This window comes from Galeopterus variegatus, unplaced genomic scaffold (genome assembly GCF_000696425.1).
Source record: "Galeopterus variegatus unplaced genomic scaffold, G_variegatus-3.0.2 Scaffold2944, whole genome shotgun sequence".
NCBI classification, from domain to species: Eukaryota; Metazoa; Chordata; class Mammalia; order Dermoptera; family Cynocephalidae; genus Galeopterus; species Galeopterus variegatus.
Genome location: NW_007729055.1, coordinates 134,424 through 159,763, shown reverse-complemented (window position 1 = coordinate 159,763; position 25,340 = coordinate 134,424). Strand labels below are relative to the sequence as shown.

The window sequence follows — 25,340 nt, the reverse complement described above, 5'->3', positions numbered from 1 at the left end:
CTCGGTGCCACTCCCGCACCTCGCTCAGCCAGTGAGCGGGAACCGGTCTGTATGTGGGATCCGAACCCTCGGCGGGAGCACCACCGTGCTCCCAAGCAGCGCACTGTATCAGTGCGCCACCAGGCCGGCCCGTGGTCACATCTTGATTAAAGGGACAAATCTTCTTCATCTATGTTTCATCTACAGGTCCTACCACAGTCTTGTACAGAATGCATACCCAAAAAACGTAGAGTCATGAAGGAATGACTGTTATATACTGAGTATAATAAACTTCTCAGCTTGAGATAAAACTGCTTAAGCTTTTTCCTGGCCATCTATTAGAATCAGAGCAAGAACTTCCCCACCCCAGGAGTCACCCTATTCTAATCCATCTTTCACAGCTGCATCTGCTAAAAAAACCAAAATCATCACTTCTGTTTTATGCAAAAACCCTCCGCAGTTCTTTTCATAGCATATAGAACTATGTCCAAATCCCACAGTCTAACTCAAACAACTTGGACCAAACTTCTCTCTATACTGATCTTTTCAAATCCTATTATATCCTACCCTGGAACAAACTTTTTTGCCGTGTCTTTCCTCACACCATTCCTCTTACCAGGAATGCCTCCTCCCCAGCTCTCCACTAAAGCACAAAACTTCTCTCTATACTGATCTTTTCAAATCCTATTATATCCTACCCTGGAACAAACTTTTTTTACCGTGTCTTTCCTCACACCATTCCTCTTAACAGGAATGCCTCCTCCCCAGCTCTCCACTAAAGCACAACTCGTGTTCTGTGTTTTCCTGTGACCTGACCACATCACGCATGTCAAGGAAGTGCCCTGTCTTCTGAAGCCCAGTGATATTTTGCTTTAGCCACTTGTTTTTGTCAGTGAACTTTTTCCATGTATATGGAAAAACTAGACTCTGTCTAACTAGACTTAGACATGAAGCACCTTGGGAACAGGCTAGTATTTCTTATTTCCCCTCAGTTATTCCTGCTCTATCATAGGAATTCAGTCTCTCTTTGCTCACTGGTTGATTCAACTGGACGTATGGGGTCAGGAGACTAGTGTTCAGGCAGAAGCCCTTGAGTTACTACTAATAGATTTTATAGCTCAATATAGTCCTTATTTCAAAAAGTTCTTTGTTTTTCTGGCATCTCCCTGGACTTGGTTGATGGTCTCTAGAAGTCACTGAATTTGAAATGATAAACTTTCCTCACTCCTTCCTTTTTACAGATGAGAAGCCCTTCGCCGTGGAAGATACTTATTTGCTGTGCCCAGCGCCTATCTTAAAAGAAGTTGGCATGTAAGTCTTCATCAGCACCTGATCCTTCACAGCCAGGGAGGAGAGAGGAGGTGGATGGGGACAAAGGGAAAAGAAAGCGTCTTTCTCCACTGTCATAATGGAGAATTGTCTAGATTCCTCCGGGTAGTGACTGTCGAGGCTCCCTGTGAGCCAGGCACAAGGGTGAGTGTTTTACAGAGGCTCTCATCTCATCCCCCCAAGTTCCCCATAAACCAGATATGATCTCCATTTTGCAGACATAGAGACTAAGGCTGAGAGATTTTGAGTAGCTTACCCGTGGTCACGCAGCAATAAGTGGAAGAGTCTGGGCTCAACCCAGTCTTCATCACAATTCTGCCTTCATCACAACTACATTTCTAGAAAGCTTGCACACACATTACCCCACCCTGGCATCATAATTGCTTTGCTGGATGATTGTTATCTCCTACTCAGAGATAAGGAAAAACAGAAAGGAGGCTCAGAAAGTCTGAGGCCACAGCTGGCTCATCGCAGAGACCCCAGACTCAGACCTTTGCACGTCCCTCTTCGTGTTCCTTCCTCCCCCTCCACAGAGCACTGGGTGTCCACCCAGACCAAAGTCCCCTGAACTAATTAATGGAAGAAAATTTCACAGTGATGCAATTATAATAAAGAGTTACTGAGATATGATCAAAATATTCAACAGAAGAAAGAGAATTAGCATCCTGAGCAAGAAAATAAAAATGTGGGAAAACAGAGAGGCTATGATGATGCGGAGAATAAAAAACAACCTCTCCAAAAATCACGTCTCTAACAGGCTGGAGATCGAATGGTGGCTGTAAGGAAAAAATGTTAAGTTGTTCGTCTGAATATTGTTTTTAATCCTTTGTTCATACCGTAAGACCTCCAATTCTGGTTGCCCAACATCAGCCTGTGATACCACAAATTAGCCCAGTGTCCGTCCATGCTGCAAAATGCAACAAAATGTGAGCTCATGTTTCAGTGAGTCTCTTATAGATGGAAGGACGTAGAAGGCAGATTAGTTTGTCTCCTGCTTTACCTCTTTGAGTGAGCTGGATAGTAATGAAGCCACCCCCACCAAATGGCTAGGAGTCCCGATAATGACAGTGGAACATCACATTTATAGTTTGCTTGTTTTATCCCCATTGTCATGGGCCATTTTTTAACAATATTTTGTCTTACTACAATGTGACAAGTAAATTAAATGGAAGCAGACCTTGCCCATTCAATGCAGTTCGCTGTAATGCAAGGTCTGAATGCACTGCTTTGACACACCAGCCGAGCATGTCGACATCTCTCCAGAATGTTAGAGGGCGATGGACCATGGAGACCATCTTCCACATTTTACAAAGAAGGAAACTCAGCTGTATTCCCAGGATAGTTAAGAGCAGAGACCAGAGGGGCCCTGTGTGTCTGGCCCTCCACCAGCTGCTCAGCCACACCATGTTCAATGTCTCTGATCGCCTTGTTGTCATTGCAGGAAAGCCGCACTCCAGGTCAGCATGAACGATGGCCTCTCCTTCATCTCCAGTTCTGTCATCATCACCACCACACACTGTGTAAGTCATAACCTTTCCCTTTTCTAAAGATCTTATTATCATTATCATCTTCAACAACAGCATTTCTTAAGCACCAATCTTCTCCAAAGGTGTCCCTGGAAAGTTTCCCAGTTCTTCATTCTAGTCACTGAGCTTTGATCCCTGCACTGCTAGCAGCCGTGTGCTGGATCAGGGGTGTGCAGTACCCTGGAGTGTATCAGGAGCATCTGTGTTGGGCTCTCCAGGCTCCCCTTTTCTGTCATTGTGAGGGAGACCCAAACTCACTGGCCTGACCGGATGGTAAGATGGGCTGTGTCTGTGCTGTAGTGAGGGTGGGTGCCTGGACAGAGTGAGATTAAGAGAGAATAGACTGAAAGGACTTGGACAGCATATGCAGAAAGTACATTCTGGGGAGTTTTTCTCTAAATGGAAGTGGGAAAATGGGCATTGGCTGGAGGAAGATGTGGAGTTTATAGAGGACCTTTTATTTAGGATGGGAGAAATTGCAACTTGTTTATATGATTACGGAAATAATCCAGGAGAAAATGGAAAACCGATGAATCAGGAGGGGCAGAGGAGCCCTTGCAATAGGGATTGTGAAGCAGGATTAGGAACTGCATTCTCTCTACCAGCTTCTCAGATATTTCTTCTCTGTGTCCTTCATGTCAGGTAGTTTTAATTTCTGGCTACACATAAAATCACCTGGAGAGCTTTTAAAAAAGATTGATTGATGCCCTGACCTCATTGCCAGACTGACTGAACCAAAATCTCTGGCATCGGCTTTGGTGGTTTCAGGGCCTCCTTGGGAAGTCGTTATGTGCAGCTGTGGCTGGGACCCCTTCAGCCTCTGGAGTTGCTCTGCCCACTGTCAGCATCTCAGAGCTCAGCCCATTGGCGGGGCAGTCCGGGCTGAGTTAGCTCCTGTAAAGAACTCAGCCCCTAACATGAGCGTTTCCAAAATAACCTTTGTCTGAATATTCAGTTTCCTTAACCGAATGCACTTTCTCTGTTAGATCATTCTAGAAACTAATGTGTTTGGCCTCATGATCAGCGTAGGTAGTTACTATGGGCACTTCCTGGTTGGCCTTTGGAAGACATGTTGATAGAACCCCTCAGTAATTGGGATTGTGTCCTTAACACCATCACAGGAGGACAAGAGATAGTAGGCATGCACTGAAGGCAGGTAAGAAAAAAAATGAGTTTTTTCATAGAAGGACAGGAATCCAGGCCTCATGATAGACGACACTGTTCCTCCTAACTTTCTTCACCACCAATTTTCCCCCTGTGTTAGGAGCAAACCAATTTTCTTAAAAGTAGGATAAGCCAATGTAATGGTTACAGATGATAGAAAACTTTTATTTGAGCAAAGCAAGAGACTAGGTTTGTCCCAGAGAAGTGTCACCACTGAGAAGAGTCCATGTTTAAAGCATCTGGTCAACCCTCAACTTTGCAGGCCTGAGTAGAACACTACCAAATTTGAAAACTGCAAGCAGGGCCGGCCCAGAGGCGCACTGGAGAGTGTGCTACTTGGGAGCGTGGCAGCGCTCCCGCCGAGGGTTCAGATCCCATGTGGAGACCGGTTCCCGCTCACTGGCTGAGCGCGGTGCAGGCACAACACCAAGGGTTGCGATCCCGTTACCGGTCAGTAAAAAAAACAAAAAGGAAAAAAAAAAAAAAAAGAAAACTGCAAGCAGAAGCAGTGAAATTTCTTCTAGTATATCTTGCCCGATTCTTTTGTATATTGACCTTTTTGGAACCTGCCAACCTGCAGGAAATGATTAAAATACCCCAAATCTAATAACTCCATTCCAGATTCCTCCCAGCTTTTGAGTGATCCAACAGTTTGGATCTGTATTTCTCATTATGTCTGACCATACCAAAGAGAAACAGCTGCTGCTCCTGAGACCACAAGGGCAGGGGAAGTGGGAAAGGGAAACAGCACAGGACTAAACCTGGGGTGTGGCAAATACAGGGTTACAAATTTAAATCCTGGGCCTCTAAGTAAAGAAGAAAGGGTGTCCTTAACAATGTTCTGCAAAATTGAAAGAATTCCATTAAAAGTCCCACTGCATCTTCCCGACTCACTCCAGCCTCCACTTACATCCATCTCCTTCATCTGAACACATGTCCCTAAGTTTCCTGTTCAACTGACCCTTGATCAAGACCACCTCATAATCTGTTCTTCTTTATTCCCTTTTCACTTGAGAATGTGGTATTGGTCTACACGAAAATTATAACCACCCTAAAATTTGAGATCCTAGTCCATTTATTCATTTATTCAACAAACATTCATTGATCACAGTGTGCTAGGCACTGTTCTGGGTGCTTGGGATACACGAGAGAATAAAACAGATAAAAATATCTGTGTGGTGGGGGGAGGGGCAGACAATGAACAATCAGCGTAACAAATAAATTACACACTATGTTAAAAGGTATAGGAAAAATAGAGCAGAGTAAGACGGTTCAGTACGGTCTGAGTGAGTGGGTTCAAATTGTAAATAGAATAACAGATACATTGAGAAGGTGACATTTGAGTAGAGGCCTGGATAGTGAGAAATTTAACCATGAGACTATGGGAAACTGAAAATATAGAGTTGCCTTCAGCTGACAGACAGGAGGAAGACTTCAGGAGGAGAGGATTTGGGGAGGAGGGGGAAACCAGGGGGGCAGTTTTGCTGTTTACTAATTGTGTGACCTTCAACTAGTTATTTAGCCCCTTTGTGCTTCAGTTTCCTAATTGAAAAAAACTAGGAGAATGATAGTTTACATTATCGTCACCGTACTAGCAGTACTATGAACATTAAATGTAATGATGCATATAAAGTGCTTGGCAGAAGGCCTAGCAGTAGAAAGTGTTCAATAAATGTGAGCTCTTTTATAAAGGAAGCTTAATCCAAATTTTTTAACTAATTAGAGATTCTTCCTAGAGAGTTGGCTCCTTGATTCAGAGTTGCATTATAATAAAGCGGTTCTTCTAAGATAGGATGTATCCCTAAGAGAACATGTTTTTCACCCAACCAAGCCCAGGTGATGGAAAGGGGACAGACAAGATGGCCACAGTCATCCAAGGAAAGGGATCTGTATTCAAACATAAAACTCCAGTCCCCAGCTGAGTCCTATGCACAAGCTCACATTAAAGATTAAAACTATCACTGGGCAAAATAGAGATGGAGGTAGAATGTGTGGTCATCCAGAATACAAAGTAAAATCTTGGACTTGCTTTTGTTTCTCGGGCAGCTGGTTTGAGGGACAAGGTTTTTAGATCAAAAATGATCCCCTGGGTCTGAGTAAAGGGTTGGTCTTGTCAGTGCCAGTCGCAGCATGCCTGGTCCATCACCTGGAACCAAAAATAATGTTAAAATATGTAGTTGAGAATTTTCTCACTTTATTTGGTGCCCATTTGGACAACCACGTCAGAAATTTTCAAGATCCACAATGAATAACTGTTGCCCCTTCCAGAAGCAGAAATTCCATGAAGTTTTACAGGAAAGAGATTTTTTCCATCCAAGAGCTAAAAGATTCCTACATAAATGGTAAATTTTGTTCAGCTCCATGACTGTTGAAAACGGTCAAACATCCAGAGTCCTCTGTCACCAGCACATCTGAATACAAGCCATCTCTGCAGTCCTGACTGGCCTCCTTTTTCTCCCCAAACCTGTAGCCATAGGTTGAATCACTAACCTGGTGGGAAGTATAGAAGTTTGTCCTTTTGAGAACAAAGCAAGCGAATTTTAGTACCACATGGAACTTTTCATGAAGATGGTCCTCTTTTAGATAAGTACTTTAAAATTCTGTAATTTCCCACCCAAAGTGTATAAAAATCTGGGAATCATTCAACAGGTATTTTTTGAACTCCTACTGTGTCTCCTGTGTACCATTCTACAAAGTCTCTGCCCTTCACTAGCTTGAAATCCTGTTGGAGAAATGAATCCAACAAGCATATTAAAGAGTATATAATAAAGAACAAGACTGTGTGAGCCGGGTGTAAATGCTGTCGGATTTCAAAGGGTGGAGGATGAAGGAAGCCAGGGACAGTCATGAGGGCTTCGTGGAGGAAGAAACACCTGAGTGGTGATGTGAAAAGTGATAATTACAGGTGAAGATGTGGGAAGAGGCCATGCCCTAAAGAGAAACCAACCTGAGCAAGGGCTAGATACATCTTTGAACATAGCATGTTCATGGTCTCTCCCAGAACTGTGACTCTGTTTTTTCTTTTCCTCTCATTTTGTATCAATTTCTGGTGCCTTTTGATTTGGGGCCATTTCTCAAGTTGGCAACTTCATCCTGTGACGTGCAATCCTCACCCTTGATCTTGATGTGACCGTGATGCCCAGCTGATGCTCATCCTCGTTAACTGTGGTCAGGACTTGATTTGTATCAGTTTCCACGTTGGAAAATCACAATCTTCAAAGAAAGGGAAGAGATCTACAGTTAGTTATATGATTCTAAAATCAGCACTACATAAATGGAGAACCCTGTCTTTTCCCCTAATTCATATGAAAAACAAACAGCAATAAGGTTTAATAAATCTGAGAGGACCCCTGTCATGTCACTGTTCAGAGAAGTTCTTTTTGAAGGAAAATAAAAATTCAACAAACTCAGACCTGAGGCATCAGAGCAAGAAAAACTGCTCTATAGTTATAGCATAATGGAGGAATTAAGAATACAGGATATTGAGTCAAAAATCCTAATTTCAAACCCCAGCCCCTCCATTTTCTAGGGTGATCTTGGGCAAGTTAACTTTGAGCCCATCTCAGAACCTGTCTTGCACGGCTGCAGTAAAGATTAAAGGTCATGTGTGTAAGGGGCTTTAAGGTACATAAAAATATGTCAAAGAATGACAGCCATTTATTCATTTATTGACCTCATTCTCTCTCTTTGCCAAGTAAAAATCTAATGGCCTGTTCCATTAAAAGACTTGTTATACATGCCCTGTGGCTTATAAACAGGCTGTTTTCCCCTGATTAAGGGGCATGTTTCCTTTTGAGTCCATGATAAGCCTGGATTTTAGGAACAGGGTGGAAAAAACTTTGAAGATGTTGCCTGCGGGATTAACTAGAGGGAAAACAGCAGTAAATCAGATCTTGTGATAAGTCAAACAAGGAAGAGAGTTTTTCTCAGTAAATGAATCAAGTAAGTAGTAACATAAGGGAAATATCTAGACTTCTATACTTAGAAGCATGAATTAAAACAAGTATTTACTAAACTTGGTGCATTATTACCTCATAGAAAATTCCTACTATCACTAAAATATTCTATCATGCAGAGCATTTTTGGAGGCATTTTATCAGAGCAGGTACCATTTCACTCTGATTAGAGCCTTTTCCGAGGTTGCACTGCAGACTGGATCCCCCAGTGTCCCTTGAAGTGGTCACAACTCATTGTTGTTTTGAAGTATGGTTTGATTTCAGTGGGGATGAACATGGTGCCAACTTGTTTCCCAAGGATTTTTAAACCATTTTGTCTTCAGATTTTCAAGAATTCAGACTGGTCTTTTTCCAAACTTATGGTATGTTTCTATAAGTACTTGTTTTGAAATACAGAGAGAGTGTCTGTGTGCGTCTGTGTATCTGTGTGTGTATGCGAAAGAGACAGAGAGAGACACCTCCAATGCACAGAACAACCCCCTGCCCTACTGCAAAGAATTATCTGGCCCCGTGTGTCAATACTGCCACGGTTGAACAATCTGAAGAATCAGAATTTCTTGGGGGGGATCTGAGAATTCTGCACTTTAATAAGCTTGCCAGGTAAATCTTAAACACACAGAACTCTTATCATTGTACTCACCTAACACAAATTTGTCTTGCAAAGTTTAAAAAAAAACATTAAAATCAACTTAAGAACAATGAGTTATCCTCTTGATTCACTCCTCATCCTATTCATTTAAAAATCCTAAAATTTTAAATTCAGAACCCACTCTAAATGTTCCTTCTTTTGGACCCCTTTTTCTGATAAAAAGATAAGAATTTCTCTAAAAGAATAATTGTAGTCCAATGTGACCAGTCTAAGAACCTTTTTACTTTTTAGTTGCCAAAGACTGCTAAATTTTCTCCCTAAATTACCCTTTTCCATATTCCAAGTCGTCCCTTCATTTCCTGCTCTTACACCAAGACCTGGTGAGTCACAGACTTATTGCTCAGAGTTTCAGGAAGAAAGAGCCCTGTTGATAGGTGAGCCTCTAGGTGCCATGCAGGGTAGATTGTAACTCCAGAAACAACCAAAGACTTGGAGCAAAGAAAGCACAAACATTGGAAAGAGCAATTGTATCTCAGGCACAGTACAGCCTATATGCTTTTTGAGGAAAAGCAGACTATGTGTTGTTCACCATTGCAACCCAGCACCTGTCTGCATATAGCAGTTACCCAATAAATAACTGATGATTGAGTGAATGAATGAATGAATGAATGAACTCAACCAAGGGTTGTAATGGGACCACAATGCCACCTGCTGGTAGGAGAGGAAGAGAGCCAGAGTGAGGTAGGATTAGAACAGGGGGCTCTGAGCTGGTTGGAGGATACATTTCCGAAGAGGATGGCCAACAGTCCAATCTCCATATCCAAGGAGCCTGAACATAATTTAAGAGGAACAAACAAATCTGCGAGGTAATAAGCTATAATCAGCAGTTCTAGGCAGGGCAATAGTCAAAGACATCTTCAGAAGAGCACCAGCTCCTCTAGGAGCAGACCCCTGCCGGGGATGCAGACCTGGAGGAAGGGCCTAGAAATAGCCCACTTAACTACATCAAGATTCAGGGGCAGCCCCTAGTCTGTGAGGATCTGTGGCAGAAGGCACTACAGAAAAGCTGTGACTCAGGAAACATTGGCATGGCCTGAGCTTACCCTGGAATACCAGGACCTTAGGCTACAGTGGGTCAGCTAATCTGGATGCCACCAGCTGAGGCTGAGGGTGCACAGTCTGCCTTGGTGAGGGCTGGCTCAGAGTGGATGTGCTGGAGCCAACAGCTGGAGGCTACAATGGCTACAGGTAAGAGAGGCTGCAGAGGGAGGGAAGCGACCACCCCCCAGCACTGTCTGCTCAGGTCTATCCTAGGTAACTTCCTGCATCAGTTTTCTAAATCAGTTCAACTCTGTTACCAATTGCTTTAAAGTAACTTGGGAAAATACAAATCCAGCCTGGTTTTGTAGTCTTATGGCTCTCTAGGTAAACAGACAGTTGGTGTAGCAGCCCTTGCCAAAATCTCTTGAATTTCACCAGCCTGGTAGGGAGTGAATCCAGTAGCCTGTGCTGAGTGGCAATCTCGCCTTCCAACATAATAAAAAATTATTGTGCACTCTTCAGAGAAAACAGAAATCAGAGACTTTTGTTCTTCATTTTCTTTTCCAAGGTCAGCAAAACAGTTCATCAATCAAAATAGGTAGCTAGCTGTCTTTGAGACAGATCATGCATACCAGCAGCTATAATGGGCCTCTTCATTAAGGAAAGAAATACAGGGAGGAGGTTGCTGATGGCAAAAGGGGACAAATATATCATCACAATCAGGACCAATGTGCATTAAACCAGTGCTATGGGCAGAGTATTAGGGACTCAAAGAAAAGTTGCCAGTCTTTGCCCTGCAGAAGCCTACAACATAGTTGTCAAGGTAGGATATATACTCCAAGAGGTAAATATCACACAGGGACCTAGAAATTCCATCTGTTCCAAAGACTCATGAGCCTTCAGATAAATAAATTGATACAAACATGGCACACTCTGAGGAGTGTGCACTAAATGGCCCAGGGGGTTACCTTCCAGTTACCCAAGAAGGCTTTTACCCCTTACTGTAAAGAGGAGCTGGACAAATCATTCTAGAAATTCAGGTATAACTTGTAGGCAGCTCATGATTTGCTAAGCCCGAAAACTCTATCCCGTGAGTGTCTTTTCCCCAACAAGACCATCCCCAAACTGTTTCTCAATATCTCTGAGGAGTGTGCACTAAATGGCCCAGGGGGTTACCTTCCAGTTACCCAAGAAGGCTTTTTCCCCTTACTGTAAAGAGGAGCTGGACAAATCATTCTAGAAATTCAGGTATAACTTGTAGGCAGCTCATGATTTGCTAAGCCCGAAAACTCGATCCCGTGAGTGTCTTTTCCCCAACAAGACCATCCCCAAACTGTTTCTCAATATTAGGAAACAAACCCTGGAGAAGACAAGGCTCTTTCAAACAACCAGTGGAAGCAGGACCGGGGCACACACCCTGACTTCCTTCACCCCAACAACATTATTCCACGTCCTGTCTATAAGGCTCTCCCACACCCACCCCTCTCCTTATTCAGTTTCACATAACCCGGAAGAGTGAGAAGAGACTGGAATGGAGGGGACATAGGAGAATGACTTTGAAGAGGGTTTGAATGACAGATTATGGAATTTGTACAATGAGAAGCCATTCTAAGGAAGCACAAAGCATTATTTTAGGAAGATTAATCCAGCATTTGTATGCACCAAGTGTATTAACTATAACAGAATAGTATTAATCTGGATGCCACTGATTTATAAGTTTAGTCATTTGGAAAAGAAATAGGCTCTAGTTAAACTTAGTACCAAGAATGACCAGTCCACAGTCCTGGGGCTACAAGTGAATCACAGCGCTTCACACTCAGCCCTTGAAAAAGGATGGCCATTTATATACTTTGTTATAGCTGTAATTATAAGTGATGTATCCTTTGAAATATGTGGCTTAGCAAAACAAAAGGGAAAGACTTAGTTGGAAAAGAAAAGTGGGAACAAGCATGGGCTTTGGGATTAGATCAGTGTGGCTAACATCCTGGTTCTGCTGCCTACTGGGCACGTGACTTTAGACTGAGATGATGTATTTAGACTAGCTGGCACAGAGCCTGATACGCAGTTGATGCCCACTGTTAGTCTTCTTGTACTGATGTTGTAGTCTCTATAAGAATTAGCACGTTGATATGGTTTCCAAAGGATCAGACTTCTGGTTGAATTAACAGAAGTACGGTATCTAAAATTAAGGAGGTGATGGGACCTCTCATCTTGTTGAAAATAAAATCTCTATTTGAGTATTGTATCCAGTACCCAGGGACATTTCAAGGGAGAGCCCAGAGAAACAGTGTATGAGAAATACTACCAAATATGGTATATTATGTAGAATATAGAATAGGGCTCTTTAGCCTGGAGACATATTTAGCATAGAGACAGTATTCAAATGGCCATTCTGAAACAAGTGCATCTGTGCCTATAGAGTTCCAATTCCATAGATTATTTATTGTATAGATCCAAACAGGCTGAGAGACACAGTTTCTGGCTCAGTTTTCAAAAAGATCCTTCCAATGAGCTGCTTCAGGTGAGAGTGAGCTCCCTATTACGGTTGTATTCAAGCATAGACAACAATTCAAACTGGCAGAACGACATGCATGCCTTTCATGCATCGGATAGGCAAGTAGACCAGAAAAGCTTTCAGATTCCTTCCAACGCTGATCGTCTGGGATTGTAGACCTAAAAGTATGTCAGTAAAGGAGTAAGGTAAATATTATCAGTCCTATGCAATGTAAAAAATGAGTCTGGCTTTTACATTTTGAAAATAAATAAGAGAGACTTTTGTTGGTGATCCTGGAGAGAATTTCTCTTAGTGCAACTCAGATTGGCCAACCTCCACGTAACACAAGTGATATCACATTTCAGACCACAGAGTACTTAAAACTCCTCCTGAGAATAATCTGTTTTCAAGTTACCTCAAAACACACCCTTCCATTTACAATTGATACACTAATCACAAATCATTCTCCTCTATTTATTAATCAGTCTCAGTAGAGCCATACATATTTCAAGGTTTTTTTAATAATGTTCTGACATTTTTATTATTGTTATTTTAACAAGATGGCCTGTGATTTCATGTATTGTCATTAGAAAGGGCAAAAGACCACAGGAATATCAGGATGCAGAACTCAGATCTCAAATACTGTTTATGAACTGAAATAAAAGTAGTTTGCCAATATTTCTATTTTGATAACCCGTGTATGCATAAAAATATCTTTTAAAACATATTTTGGAAGATTTGTGCTGATTTGTTTTTCTTGGATATTTGAGCAATTGACTTTCAATATTTTTATCTCTAAGTTTTTTAAAGAACGTTTGTCCTAAATTTGAAATTTCCTTGTTTTGAGAGTAAATGAGAAAAAATATATATTTTTCTGAATCTATGCTTTGGGAAACTCTGAGATAAGCACGTAGTAAGATGGTATAAATAAAAGTTAAATCCAAATAATCTGTAAGCAAAATAAGTGGAATGGACCAAACTCAGCAGTTAAAAAACACAGACTGACAAATTGTGTTAGACACAGAAAGGTTGAAAATGAAGTATGAGAAAAGTTATATCAACAAATACCAAAAGAGAGCTAGTGTGACTGACAAATTGTGTTAGACACAGAAAGGTTGAAAATGAAGTATGAGAAAAGTTATATCAAGCAAATACCAAAAGAGTATGAGAAAAGTTATATCAACAAATACCAAAAGAGAGCTAGTGTAGCTATATTAATATTGAATAAAATAAACTTCGTGGCAAAAATAAAAGCATTTTTTAAATTAAAAATAAAAGTATAAAGAGGACTATTACATAATGTTAAAAGGAACAGTTAACCAGAAGGTATAATAATTCTAATCCTCGGCACATGTAAAGCAAAAGTTGACAGAATTGCAAAGAGAAATTGATAAATCCACCATCACAGGAGGATATTTACATACAAATCTCTCATAATTAATAGGCCAAGCAGCCAAAAGAATTAATAAAATATAAATAACTTGAATAATGTGATTAAACATAATCTAGTGGACACACAATAAGGTTTCAGCATCACGTTCTAAATAGGGTCCAGAATTTTGGGCTGCATAAAATGGGGTGTCGTGTAATTATAAAACTAATGAAAAAATATCATATTTCGTCAATTCTAAGACACACCTCTCTTTCACATTTTAACATCTCTGAAACTGGGAAGTTTCACATAATCAGTAATGCATCATGGTTCAGTGGGCAATGTTTTTCCTAATGTCTCATAAAATAATGAGGCATCCTAATGGAAGCATCTGAACTTCAGTAAAATATTTCCCATCAGTCTGTACTGTATCAAAAGTAAAGATAATGAAACACATGCTAAACAAAACTGATTATTCACTTTTTTCTTCATCACCCACCCCTGTCCACAGTGGAAAGTAAGGACTGTAGCCTTTTCCCTTTGTGGAACAGCCTACTGTATGTAGGAAATCTGCATCCAAAAGATTTTCAAATACACTTTTACACTTTTATAAAAAGTATCCATAAAACAAGTACAGGCCATAAACCAAATCTCAACAAATTTCAAGAAATTGATATATAGACCATATTCTGGAACCAAAAAAAAAAAAAAAAAGTCAATAACCAATCAAGTTACCAATCAATTTTGAAAATCTCATGCAGGCCATAAACCAAATCTCAACAAATTTCAAGAAATTGATATATAGACCATATTCTGGAACAAAAAAAAAGTCAATAACCAATCAAGTTACCAATCAATTTTGAAAATCTCATTTGTTTCAGAATTTCAGACGTACATTCAAATCATTTATGAGACAAAGTAAAATCATTATGTAAATTAGAAAGTACTTCAATTATGAAGATGCAAATTATGAAGTTACCAAATCTTGGAATGCAGCAAAAATAGTTCCTGGAGGGAAATGTGTAGCCTTAAGTGTTTACATTAGAAAAGAAAAAAGTTCTAAGTCAGTGAGCCAAGCATAAAACTCAAGAAATTAGAGATGAACAGAGCAAACCCCTCCAAAATACAGAAAGACAAAAATAGTAAAGTAAGAACAGAACAGAAAACAAGATAAATAGAGATAATAAAGAAAACTATTAGTTGGTCCTAGAGGATATGAAAAAGAGAAATAGACATGTGTCTATGTGCTACTGCTGCTAAGTGGATGGGAAATGAGCTGAACTTAATGCTGTCACATGTTAAGGGCAGTGCTGGAGTGAGATCCTTAACCAAGGGAACTAAGAAAAACATGTAAATTGAGTTTATCCCTCACCTACTCCTAAGTCTTTCTTCCTAGGGAAGCCTTTTTACACTACTAAATAGATGCTATAAAATATTATACATCATTTACATTTCACTCTCCCCCATTCTTTATCTCTAACTAAAATTTGCCAAATTGCTACAAATCCCTCAATTAGTGAGGCTGTTGGTCCCTAGAGCAGTCTCTGATCACTTTTTTGAAGTTTATGGTTCTAATTTTTCTGGTCTCTCATTTCTAGGTATTATATATGTGTTTTCCACTCTAGGTATTCACCCGCTTCTTCCGACTCTGACAGTTTAAGTTTCTGGGTGCCTGGATATCAGATAAACAAGCTTACACTCATATAAATTGTATATAAAATAAGAATTCCTAGTCTCTGATTAAGAACTTGAGAGAAGGTGTGTGCCCTGAGTACACAAGCTTTAGTGAATGGCCAGCGTGTCCATCTACATCTATTCCCGGGTTATTGTGGCTATTCCACATGGTTGAGTCTTTTGGGTTGAGCATTCTGGAGTAGTGAATCCAGTTGAGAGAGACACAATTGTAGGAAGAAGGGCACAAATAAAAGAGGGTCCAAAAAGTTGGAGGTGTAGCGGGGGCTGGTACAGCGGAGCAAGAGAAGGAGGGAGAGGAGAGGGAAGAGGAGAGATTAACAGTTTGGGAAATAGAACCAAAAAGCAGAGAAAACTTGAGAGGATCCCCTTTCTACCAACACTAAAATAATTGCAAACTCTCAGAATGGTCCAGAATTGGCAAAATCAGTGGGCTATTCTATCACAGAATGGGAGAAGACCCAGCCTGATCCAGATCATCTTGTCCTGATTAGAAATTTACAATCACCTTGTGCCAAATCACAAGTTGCCCCCAGGGTCCTTATGTGTATTTTGTATTCAGGGTATTATTTGGGACTGACATGATGTATATTGTTTGAGCTCCCATAAAGGAGGCAAACTCTCCCCTCTGTTCTCGACAAAATGACAGCGTCCCGTGAAGGTATGGAAACACCTTTTTACAAAGCAACCATCTTCTCACGTATTCATTAGGGCACCAAGGAAATTCAAAAGTCACCAATTTAATTTATTTCTCCCCAAACGAAGACTCTGCCACAAGTGAAACATAACAAGCATTTCTCTGCCCTTACTGTGGTTGCTAGAACAGATGTTAGTGTACTCAGTGCTAAAGCGGTAGGCTTAATTTTTTTTAATAATAATTTTTTTTTTAATCGTAAAACATTCTTCTATAAGTGACAACTAAAAGATTCCAAGGTTTGTTTTACACACAACCCAACATCAGGAAAACTGCTTCGTTTGCAGGCCACAGAAGTATAAAAGATACAGCTAAGGCAATTTTATTTTACCTGCATTGGCCAAATTTTTGACTTAGAAAAGGTATCTATAAGGCTCAAGGTCCTTGAAATTATATATAAAAGGTGCAAACTCAGCCAAAATAAATACCTACAAAATGCTGCTTATGATAGAGTTTGACCTGACAGCCCCTGTTGACCCCTGCCTACTGGCCCTAAAATTTGTGAATGCACTGCAACTCAGCCAAAATAAATACCTACAAAATGCTGCTTATGATAGAGTTTGACCTGACAGCCCCCGTTGACCCCTGCCTACTGGCCCTAAAATTTGTGAATGCACTGATCCCTAACAGATAAAAATGTTTGGGGACAATTCTGTATTTCATACTTCCTCACTCTAAACAAAGTTATGTTCATTCCTACTCTGTACCTTTGATCACATTTCATTTTCCTTCTGAAATGATCTCTCTTTCCACCTAGCGAATTTCACCATGGCTGCAAGGCCTGCCAAGTGCTGTCTGGACCAGGATGCCTCCCTGGCCTCAGCAAGCCTCTTAAACTCTCTCTGCTCTGAGCCCAAGCATTGTGGATTGCAGCATCTTTTAGAGTCTAACTGTGTATAACCTGTGCTGCTGTCTAAGCAAGCCCTGAGAATCAGTCCTGGCTTTCTAACTGGACTGCGATAGCCACTTTCAGGATTGGAAATGACTTTGTTCATCTCTCTGTGTCTCCTACTGCTGAGTATGGGTTAGAAACTCAAAAGGAAATGACTTGTTGTTTTCCTGATACCCTGTTATTCAGTTTCAAGACATTATTTTAAGGAATTGATCATCATAGTTGCCCCTGGTAAGCATCTATCTTTATGAGGTACACCTGAATCCAACGGCCAACAGTATATAGTAAGTGATGTTTACTTACCAATAGTAGGTAACAATGTGCTCTTATTCACTGAACCAGGAATCTTCAACTCTCTGTGAAGCTATTTCCTTCATGAAAAAAGTGTTTAAAGAAGGAAAAGTCAAGCAGAGTGACCCATGGAGAAGGAGGATGGTGGGCGAGGGAGCTAGGAGCTAGCAGAGGAACAGGCAATCAGGCCTGGCTCCCTCCTCTACGGTGCATATCAGGAAGGCCCAGCAACCCCTCCATATAAATCACATCCCGTACAAACTCACTAAAAATTCCTGTGTTGAGATATTTCCATGCACAGATTCCAGCCCATCACGTTGGCCATAGTTTTCTCTTCATAACTGCTGATTTGTGTGGTGTCTGTGAGTTGATTCAATAAAAGTTTGGGGATGATGAATAAGACCAATTGAGCATACATTAAATAAATATCCACATTAAAGGTAAATAGACAAATGTGTACATGTAATGAAAAAAAAATGAAAACAAGAAATTGGCCTTTCTCTTCCAGTGTCATAGTATTTGAATATTACTAAGTAACCTTCTCTGTAATTCCATTTCAATAGCCCACTCAAAAGAATGAAAGCATTTTGGGTACTAACAAGCTACATCTTGTCTGCATTATTTTCTAAAAACTGGTTTTGATTAACAAGCTCTATGCATTTTATGGAGAGAAAGGAAAGTGCTGAATGAATCCAAGATTTACTTTTTATCACTGTCACCATTGTAAGTGACATAAAATGTCATTACTAGGTCAGGGTGACAAGAGGACCAAGGTGATGCTGGAAACCTTGACATAAAAGTGTACTTCCATGATATGGGGCTCAAAGCTTGAGTTTGTAGGAGTGTGGCATCAGTCACTAGGTCAGGGTGACAAGAGGACCAAGGTGATGCTGGAAACCTTGACATAAAAGTGTACTTTCATGATATGGGGCTCAAAGCTTGAGTTTGTAGGAGTGTGGTATCAGTTGCCCTCTTAATTGCATACTAATGGTGTCTCATCCAAGTCCTTCTGGTATTATTCATATAAGGCATAAAGTAATAAAATTTGTAGCAAGCTAGAATTTACACAGCTAAATGATTTCTGCTCCTTCAAAGTATAGACTTTGGAAAGCCATATGCTTTTTCCAACAACACTCTCCCAACTATTTTCTGCATTCCTGCTTTGGAATTGCCATAACTTTTAAAGCACAATATTTGAATATCCTCAATACGAGAACAGGGGAACATCATTCTAATTTGATTTCAAAACCCCAAAAGTTGTGGGAACCAGGTCTGGTGAATGATGGGTTATCAAAATGGAAACCTCCGTGGTATAAAGCAAAGCATGGCTAAGAGGTTATAAGATTTCCTTTTTGTGGCCTATAAATTTGTTTTAGAAAACAGTTCCAAGGGAGGTGTTTCAGAATTGCTTTGAGCAATAGCTGCATCACTGGAGAGGATCTCCAATTTCCGGAGTAACTAGTTTAGAGGGACTTAGATTCATTTGGATGTGGGAGTTCTGTTATGTTCACTACGTGAACAGCCTCATTGCTTTATAGCCATGCTTTTCAGAAAGAGCTCCACAAAGGCTTAGGTAATTCTCACCTAATGTTTCTTCTATATTGTCCACTTCTTGAGCTAAGGAATCTCATATCTTTAGTGTCTATCAATTTTATTGCCATTTCTAGTCCAAATTACCTCTTAGGTAGCAAGAATGAATCATTATGTTTGATTATGTTGCCATCATTAATGTTTGATCAACTTTAATGAGGGCTATTAAGTTTACCACTGGAAAATTCACTTGGGTTTTCCTTTCCTTGACAGTGGGATGGCAATCTTAGGGACTTGGGTTTCCCAAATATATAACCTGAGACCACCCAGTAACACCATAGCTCTAGTCACAGTTACCATCAGGTGTTCACAGGAATCAAATTTATTTACCTAAGCCAGCCTGGGGATTTCACCAGGAACTTGGCTTGGGCGTAATGCAAGGAGAGAATGAAAAGGGAGTCACATGTATTGAAGGACGGCTGTGCGCCAGGATCTTTACACACCTTATCTCATCTAATCACAGAATCAATCCTGGCAAGTAGGTACAATCTCACATATGTAGATAAAAAGAAGGTTAAGACAGCTTGGGTGACTTATCCAAAGCCCACACATTATAAATGGAAGTATTAGAATTTGAATCATCTTTTCCTGGTTCCAAAGCCCAGGCTGTTTGCAGTGAGGTTGATGCAGCTGTTTCCAGTGATGGGGCCAGTCAGGGGGAGGTGAACGGCCTCGGGAGACATTGGCTCCAGTTGCATTTCTACTATGCACTAGCTGTAGAAGGAATTCTCCTGCTAAATTCTCATTTCCCTCAATCTAATAAACAGCTAAATGACTACTAAGTCATTCTGTTTGAAACACTGTACTATGTCTCAAAGGTACAAAGATGAGTAAAGTAGAAATAAGTCCTCTAGGGGCTTACAGTCCAATAGGAGAGACAAGAACGTAATGATATAATTTCTGTGAAATATAGTAGATGCTACTAAGGTAGAGATCTAATTAAGATAAAATAAAAGCACAAACTCAGAGTTGAATGGTGGTATTTAGTGGTCTACCTTCCCCAGTCAACTACAGTGTCTGTGATTGCAGAAACCGTGTCTATCTTTTATGCTACTGTTCTCCAACGCTTGGAGAAGGCCTGGCACATAGTAGGTGTTCAATAAATTTGTAAGGTATGAGTGAATCAGGTGGTGCCTGAGCTAGGACTGGAGAGATGAAAAACAATGAAGTCAGAAGGTGTGTTTTTGGGAAGAAGAACATGAGAGAAGAGCCAGGTGTGCAGAGGAAACTGTGGTTTAGTTTTGTTGAAGCACAAAGCGTAAGGAGGGAGGTGGTGAGAGAAGAGGTCAGAGAAACAAGAAAGGCCTTGTGTAGGTTAAGGACCCAAAACCTGTACCTAGGCATCCATAAATAGATTCTAGGGATTCAGTGGACCCCTGAAAGTGTAATGAAAAATTTGTGAGCTCATGTGTAAAAGTGATTGTATACTTTTATGAGGAAAGGTTTATATCACTTTCACCTAATTCTTACATGTTAAGAACTCTTGTAGACAATAAAGAGCTGTTTAAAAGTTCCTGGGCAGGCAAAGCTATCCAAATGACATTTTAGATAATTGACTCTAGGTGTGTTGTGAAGAGTGGAATTCTTGGTAATAATACTGGTGCTGGAGAAACCAGTAAAGAGATCATTCATTGCAACTGTCCAGGAAAGGAATGAGACTCTAAACCTGATCGATGGTATTGGAGACAGAGTAGACAGAGGCAGATTTAGGAAGTATTTAGGTCAAAGGAGCAGGATTTACTTGGAGAGTCTAATATTGTGGAAGGGAGAGAGGGAGAAAAAGAAAACTAAGATTGCCTTCCAGGTTTCCATATTGGGTTGATAAGTGGTAGCACTAAATGAGAGGAGAACAGGCAGGTTTGGCGGGGAAGGCAATGAGCTCACTCCGAACTGTTGAGTCTGAGGTACCCATAGGACCTACTGGACAGCTGAATGACCCTGAATAAGGCCCTGAAGCATGGGGAGAGATCTAAGCTAATGACGAAGATTTGGGTCATCAATATCTAGATGAGAGTTTAAACGATGAAAGGATATGAGACAGCCCATGGAAAGTGTTAGAGAGAAAGACGGCAGGGGACCAGGAATGGATCCACGGGCTGTGTGACATTGTAAATGATCTTAATGCCACTGAATTGTACACTTAAAAATGGTTGAGGTGGCAAATAAATACATATATATGAGTGTACTTTGAAAAGTTCGTGGAAAATAGAACAATGAATTTTTCCATGAACTGTCTGAAGTACCCTCATCCATCCGCGGTTTTTTTTTTAAAGTGGGAGGGTGGAGGAGGAAAGGTTGGCTCCGCAGGGGCTGAGTACAAGGAGAAGCCCATGAGCAAGACGGGAAGGCATAATCAGAAATAGGAGGGGGATCAGGAGAGTATTGTCACAGATGCCAGGGGAATAGAATTTCCATAAAATGCAGGGTGGGGTAGGCAGATAAGTTAGATAATCACTAAGGTGCCTTCCAGAAATAACAGTAAAAATATATAAGCTCTGGGAGAAAGAATTTTGGTCTCCGGGCTTGCCCATTTAGAACTTCTCAGCAGCAGTAAAATGACTTAAATTTCATCTTTCAAAATAAAACTTGCCCATGTGCTGCCAGTTTTGTCTGGGCAGGAGACAGAGCTGAGACCAGCTGCTTCGGATGGTTCTAAATTCCACTTCAGAGCCCTGGAATGTGCCACCTCCTAGAAACCAGCCTGAGCCCTGAGAGGGAGGAAAGCAGCCCAGGGCAGAGGGGTGGCCGTGGGTGTGCCGAGCTCTCCGCCTCCCTCTGCCCACCAGCCACACGCCTCTGACAGTGCTCTCAGGGTCCCCATCTAAGCAGGGCGAAACCGACATGCTCATAGTCCCTTGGTCTCTGTCCATTTTCCTTTCACTGGGATTGGCTCTTTGGTGTTCAGAACAAGCAGATTGCTACGAAGTCACGAGGTCAATAGACTAGAGCTATCCCTGGTTAAGGGTCCCTTTCCCTTGAGGGTTTTCCAACAGTGCTCCAAAGACAACCTCACTGGGTTCCAGAGAAAAGGGGAGAGAGGGTGGGGGGTGGGAGAAGGAAAAGAGGAGAGGAGTGGGGACAGCTGGAGAGCCATGTGTCCCCAGGTGCCCTGTGGAGGGGAGAATCCGGAAAAACAGCATTGCCAACTTTCAAGAAGCTTTAATGGGTCCTCAGCTATTTCCCTGTAATATTTTTAGTAAAGGTTGGCTAATATCCCTTCAATGTGGCAGAATAAATCATAGTAATTCATTCTTTCATGTGAAATGTTTGTGAGATAGACTAACCATGTGAAAGCATTCAAGCGTCTTCAGTGGCTTAAGTATCCCAGTGTTAATTCTCAGAACTGCACAACCTGCCGTGGACCTAGAACTACGGCAAACCCACCACCCACCAGAGAGGGCTCTGATAACCCCACTGTTAATAAGTTGAGTGTACTTGTTGCCAAAAGTAATTGTTACAGTTACCAGGACCCATTCTGGGGTTAGTTGAAATAAGAGGTATTTCATTATATAATATTGGAGTCACTGCAGTGGGGGCCAAGAAGCATGCCTTGATTGTGAATAAACTGAGAAATGAGGCCCAAAAATGATATATGAAAGCCTCAATATTGCCTTTATTTCTGTGAGCTGGAGACTAGCTGGGTGTGGCAGCAAATACACTGGAAACTGAAGCTCAGAATTAAATAGATTTACCAGCTTGGACACAGGCATGGGGCCCATCCAGGGAAGACGTACAGCCAGGGGCAGAGTTACCAGGAGCTGATTAGCTTAAGCTTTTGGGACATTCCCGAAAACAGATCCCTTCTCAGCCCTTCTAAGGCCCTGGGACAGGCCCATATAATTTTGCATCTATATTTTTATGTTCTCTTGCTTAAAGAGGCCTTCCAAAATTGTGTAAGTTCCAGGCTCCACAAAACCTGCTTACATGGAGTAGCAGAGGAAGGGGAGAGCAGACCCAAACCTGCTCAATTCATGCTGTCCTTACCCACTGGATGAGTAAGGGGGAAGAGACAGGCCTGCAGTTGCACACCCTCGGTGCCCCAACACGGAAAGAACATCAGGGAAAAATATTCACCTGCTTACATGGAGTAGCAGAGGAAGGGGAGAGCAGACCCAAACCTGCTCAATTCATGCTTTCCTTACCCACTGGATGAGTAAGGGGGAAGAGACAGGCCTGGAGTTGCACACCCTCGGTGCCCCAACACGGAAAGAACATCAGGGAAAAATATTCCTCCTTAACCCACACAGCTTTGCAGGCCCAACTGGAGGACCACACGACAGCTTCCATGCCATGGCAGTAGGCAGGTTCCCAGCACAAGCCCAACTTGGAGATGTTGGGTTTCACCAAGTTTCTTTACGTTGAACTTCCCTGGTCTCCCACTAATTCCTCTCCGTTTTATTCTCCTCCTTTTACTATGGCAACCCAGAAAACAAAACAGAAAGGAGCAGCAATGTTTGTTGCTATGTCATCCTGGGGCCTGGCTCTACCCTACCATATTGCAAACAGGTCCAGACAAGAGTCTTCGCCCTCACCCTGTGCCATGCATCAGAAATCCAAATTACCTAGTACCTTTGAGAACAATAACCTCCTTGTTTCCTGATGTCCTCATTTCATGAGCTGGAATTAAAGAAAGCCATGCTGCAGGATTTGGCTATTTAAGCCAGGTAGCCCTCAGGGAATGTCATCCCCAAGGACACATGCCCAACCTTTGACAAGAAACAGCCTTAAAGCTTCTCGTTGAAAATGGATGACCCCAACTGGAAGCTGCAGCCCTGGAGGCTGCTTGCTTTGGCTGCGAGCTTCCTTTCATCTCTAGTCACAACGTGAGAGATACCCCCAGCCCCCCCGCCACCACCAAAACTCCTGTCAGAACTTTTTAAATTAAGGGGCATGTTGATTTTTNCATCTATATTTTTATGTTCTCTTGCTTAAAGAGGCCTTCCAAAATTGTGTAAGTTCCAGGCTCCACAAAACCTGCTTACATGGAGTAGCAGAGGAAGGGGAGAGCAGACCCAAACCTGCTCAATTCATGCTGTCCTTACCCACTGGATGAGTAAGGGGGAAGAGACAGGCCTGCAGTTGCACACCCTCGGTGCCCCAACACGGAAAGAACATCAGGGAAAAATATTCCCTCCTTAACCCACACAGCTTTGCAGGCCCAACTGGAGGACCACACGACAGCTTCCATGCCATGGCAGTAGGCAGGTTCCCAGCACAAGCCCAACTTGGAGATGTTGGGTTTCACCAAGTTTCTTTACGTTGAACTTCCCTGGTCTCCCACTAATTCCTCTCCGTTTTATTCTCCTCCTTTTACTATGGCAACCCAGAAAACAAAACAGAAAGGAGCAGCAATGTTTGTTGCTATGTCATCCTGGGGCCTGGCTCTACCCTACCATATTGCAAACAGGTCCAGACAAGAGTCTTCGCCCTCACCCTGTGCCATGCATCAGAAATCCAAATTACCTAGTACCTTTGAGAACAATAACCTCCTTGTTTCCTGATGTCCTCATTTCATGAGCTGGAATTAAAGAAAGCCATGCTGCAGGATTTGGCTATTTAAGCCAGGTAGCCCTCAGGGAATGTCATCCCCAAGGACGCATGCCCAACCTTTGACAAGAAACAGCCTTAAAGCTTCTCGTTGAAAATGGATGACCCCAACTGGAAGCTGCAGCCCTGGAGGCTGCTTGCTTTGGCTGCGAGCTTCCTTTCATCTCTAGTCACAACGTGAGAGATACCCCCAGCCCCCCCGCCACCACCAAAACTCCTGTCAGAACTTTTTAAATTAAGGGGCATGTTGATTTTTTAAACTTTATTTCCATTTTTTAAATAAAATAGGAATGTAACTTGTGTAGATATTTAGGCTGTTGGGAAAATAATGGTGGTTAGAATCAATCTTTGTTTATCTGCTGCTCTTTCCCCCTCCGAAATCTTTTTTGAAGGTTTGTAGTTGAGTTAAGTATGGAGCCTCCAGCAAAAAGCAGGTGTCAGACACTTGGGTCTGCTGAGCAGATCAGCTTCTGCCATCACTTTGTGGCATAAGGGCAGGTCCATGCAGTCCCCACCGCGGGCTCCCCGCCCCCTGCAGTGAGGACTCCCACGGAGCCTGGAGTGTGGGTCTGCTTCCAGGTCAGGAGGCTGGCTCGTGCTGAACTTGTGAGTCAGGGAGCTCCAGCTGTCAGAAGCCGCCTTGCCCCTGTCTGCTAGCCATGCGAGGCGGGGCCTGGGCAGGCACACATCCTTGAGGGACCACTGACCACAATGGCCCCACTCAGACCAGGGGGATGTCCTTGTGGGCCTGGGGTCTCTCCAGTCCTGCCACCCTTTTCACTGGGGAAGGGGAAGAGCATAGGCCTAGCCCATGTACCAGTCCTGAGTCAGGCTGTGAGCAGCGGTCAGCCCATGACCCTCCTGGGCTCTGATCCAGGAAGAAGCTTTCGGGAGCAAGTGGTAGTTAGCACGGGTGTGCTAACAGATGGTGAGCCAGGGACACAGGAGGGCAGGTGCAGGCGAGAGCCCAAGGAGCCAAGGCAGTGTGCCCTAGAGCAGGAGAATAGAGAGCACAGCAGAGCCAGGTGCTTTGGGTGCCAGGCTGCTCCATGTGGGCTCTGGAACATTCCACAGCCTCCTAGCCCCTGGCAGAGCCTACTCCTTAGAAGCCAGGGGAGGGGGTAACAGCAGGAGGGTGGTTATCTTGGGACTTGATAAAGATGCAAAAAGACTAGTTTAGAATA

General features: G+C 42.2%; 1 protein-coding gene across 1 annotated transcript in view; it reads left to right on the top strand.

Annotated features, from left to right (window-relative positions):
- The window catches only part of ANTXR1 (anthrax toxin receptor 1), a gene marked incomplete at both ends in the record, with an annotated part of 224,880 nt that overhangs the window by 96,398 nt on the left and 103,142 nt on the right, over window positions 1-25,340 (top strand). The window contains 2 exons of the mRNA XM_008583503.1: window positions 1,221-1,290; window positions 2,750-2,828. Coding sequence (XP_008581725.1) covers window positions 1,221-1,290; window positions 2,750-2,828 — 149 coding nt within the window. The remainder of the gene's footprint in view (window positions 1-1,220; window positions 1,291-2,749; window positions 2,829-25,340) is intronic.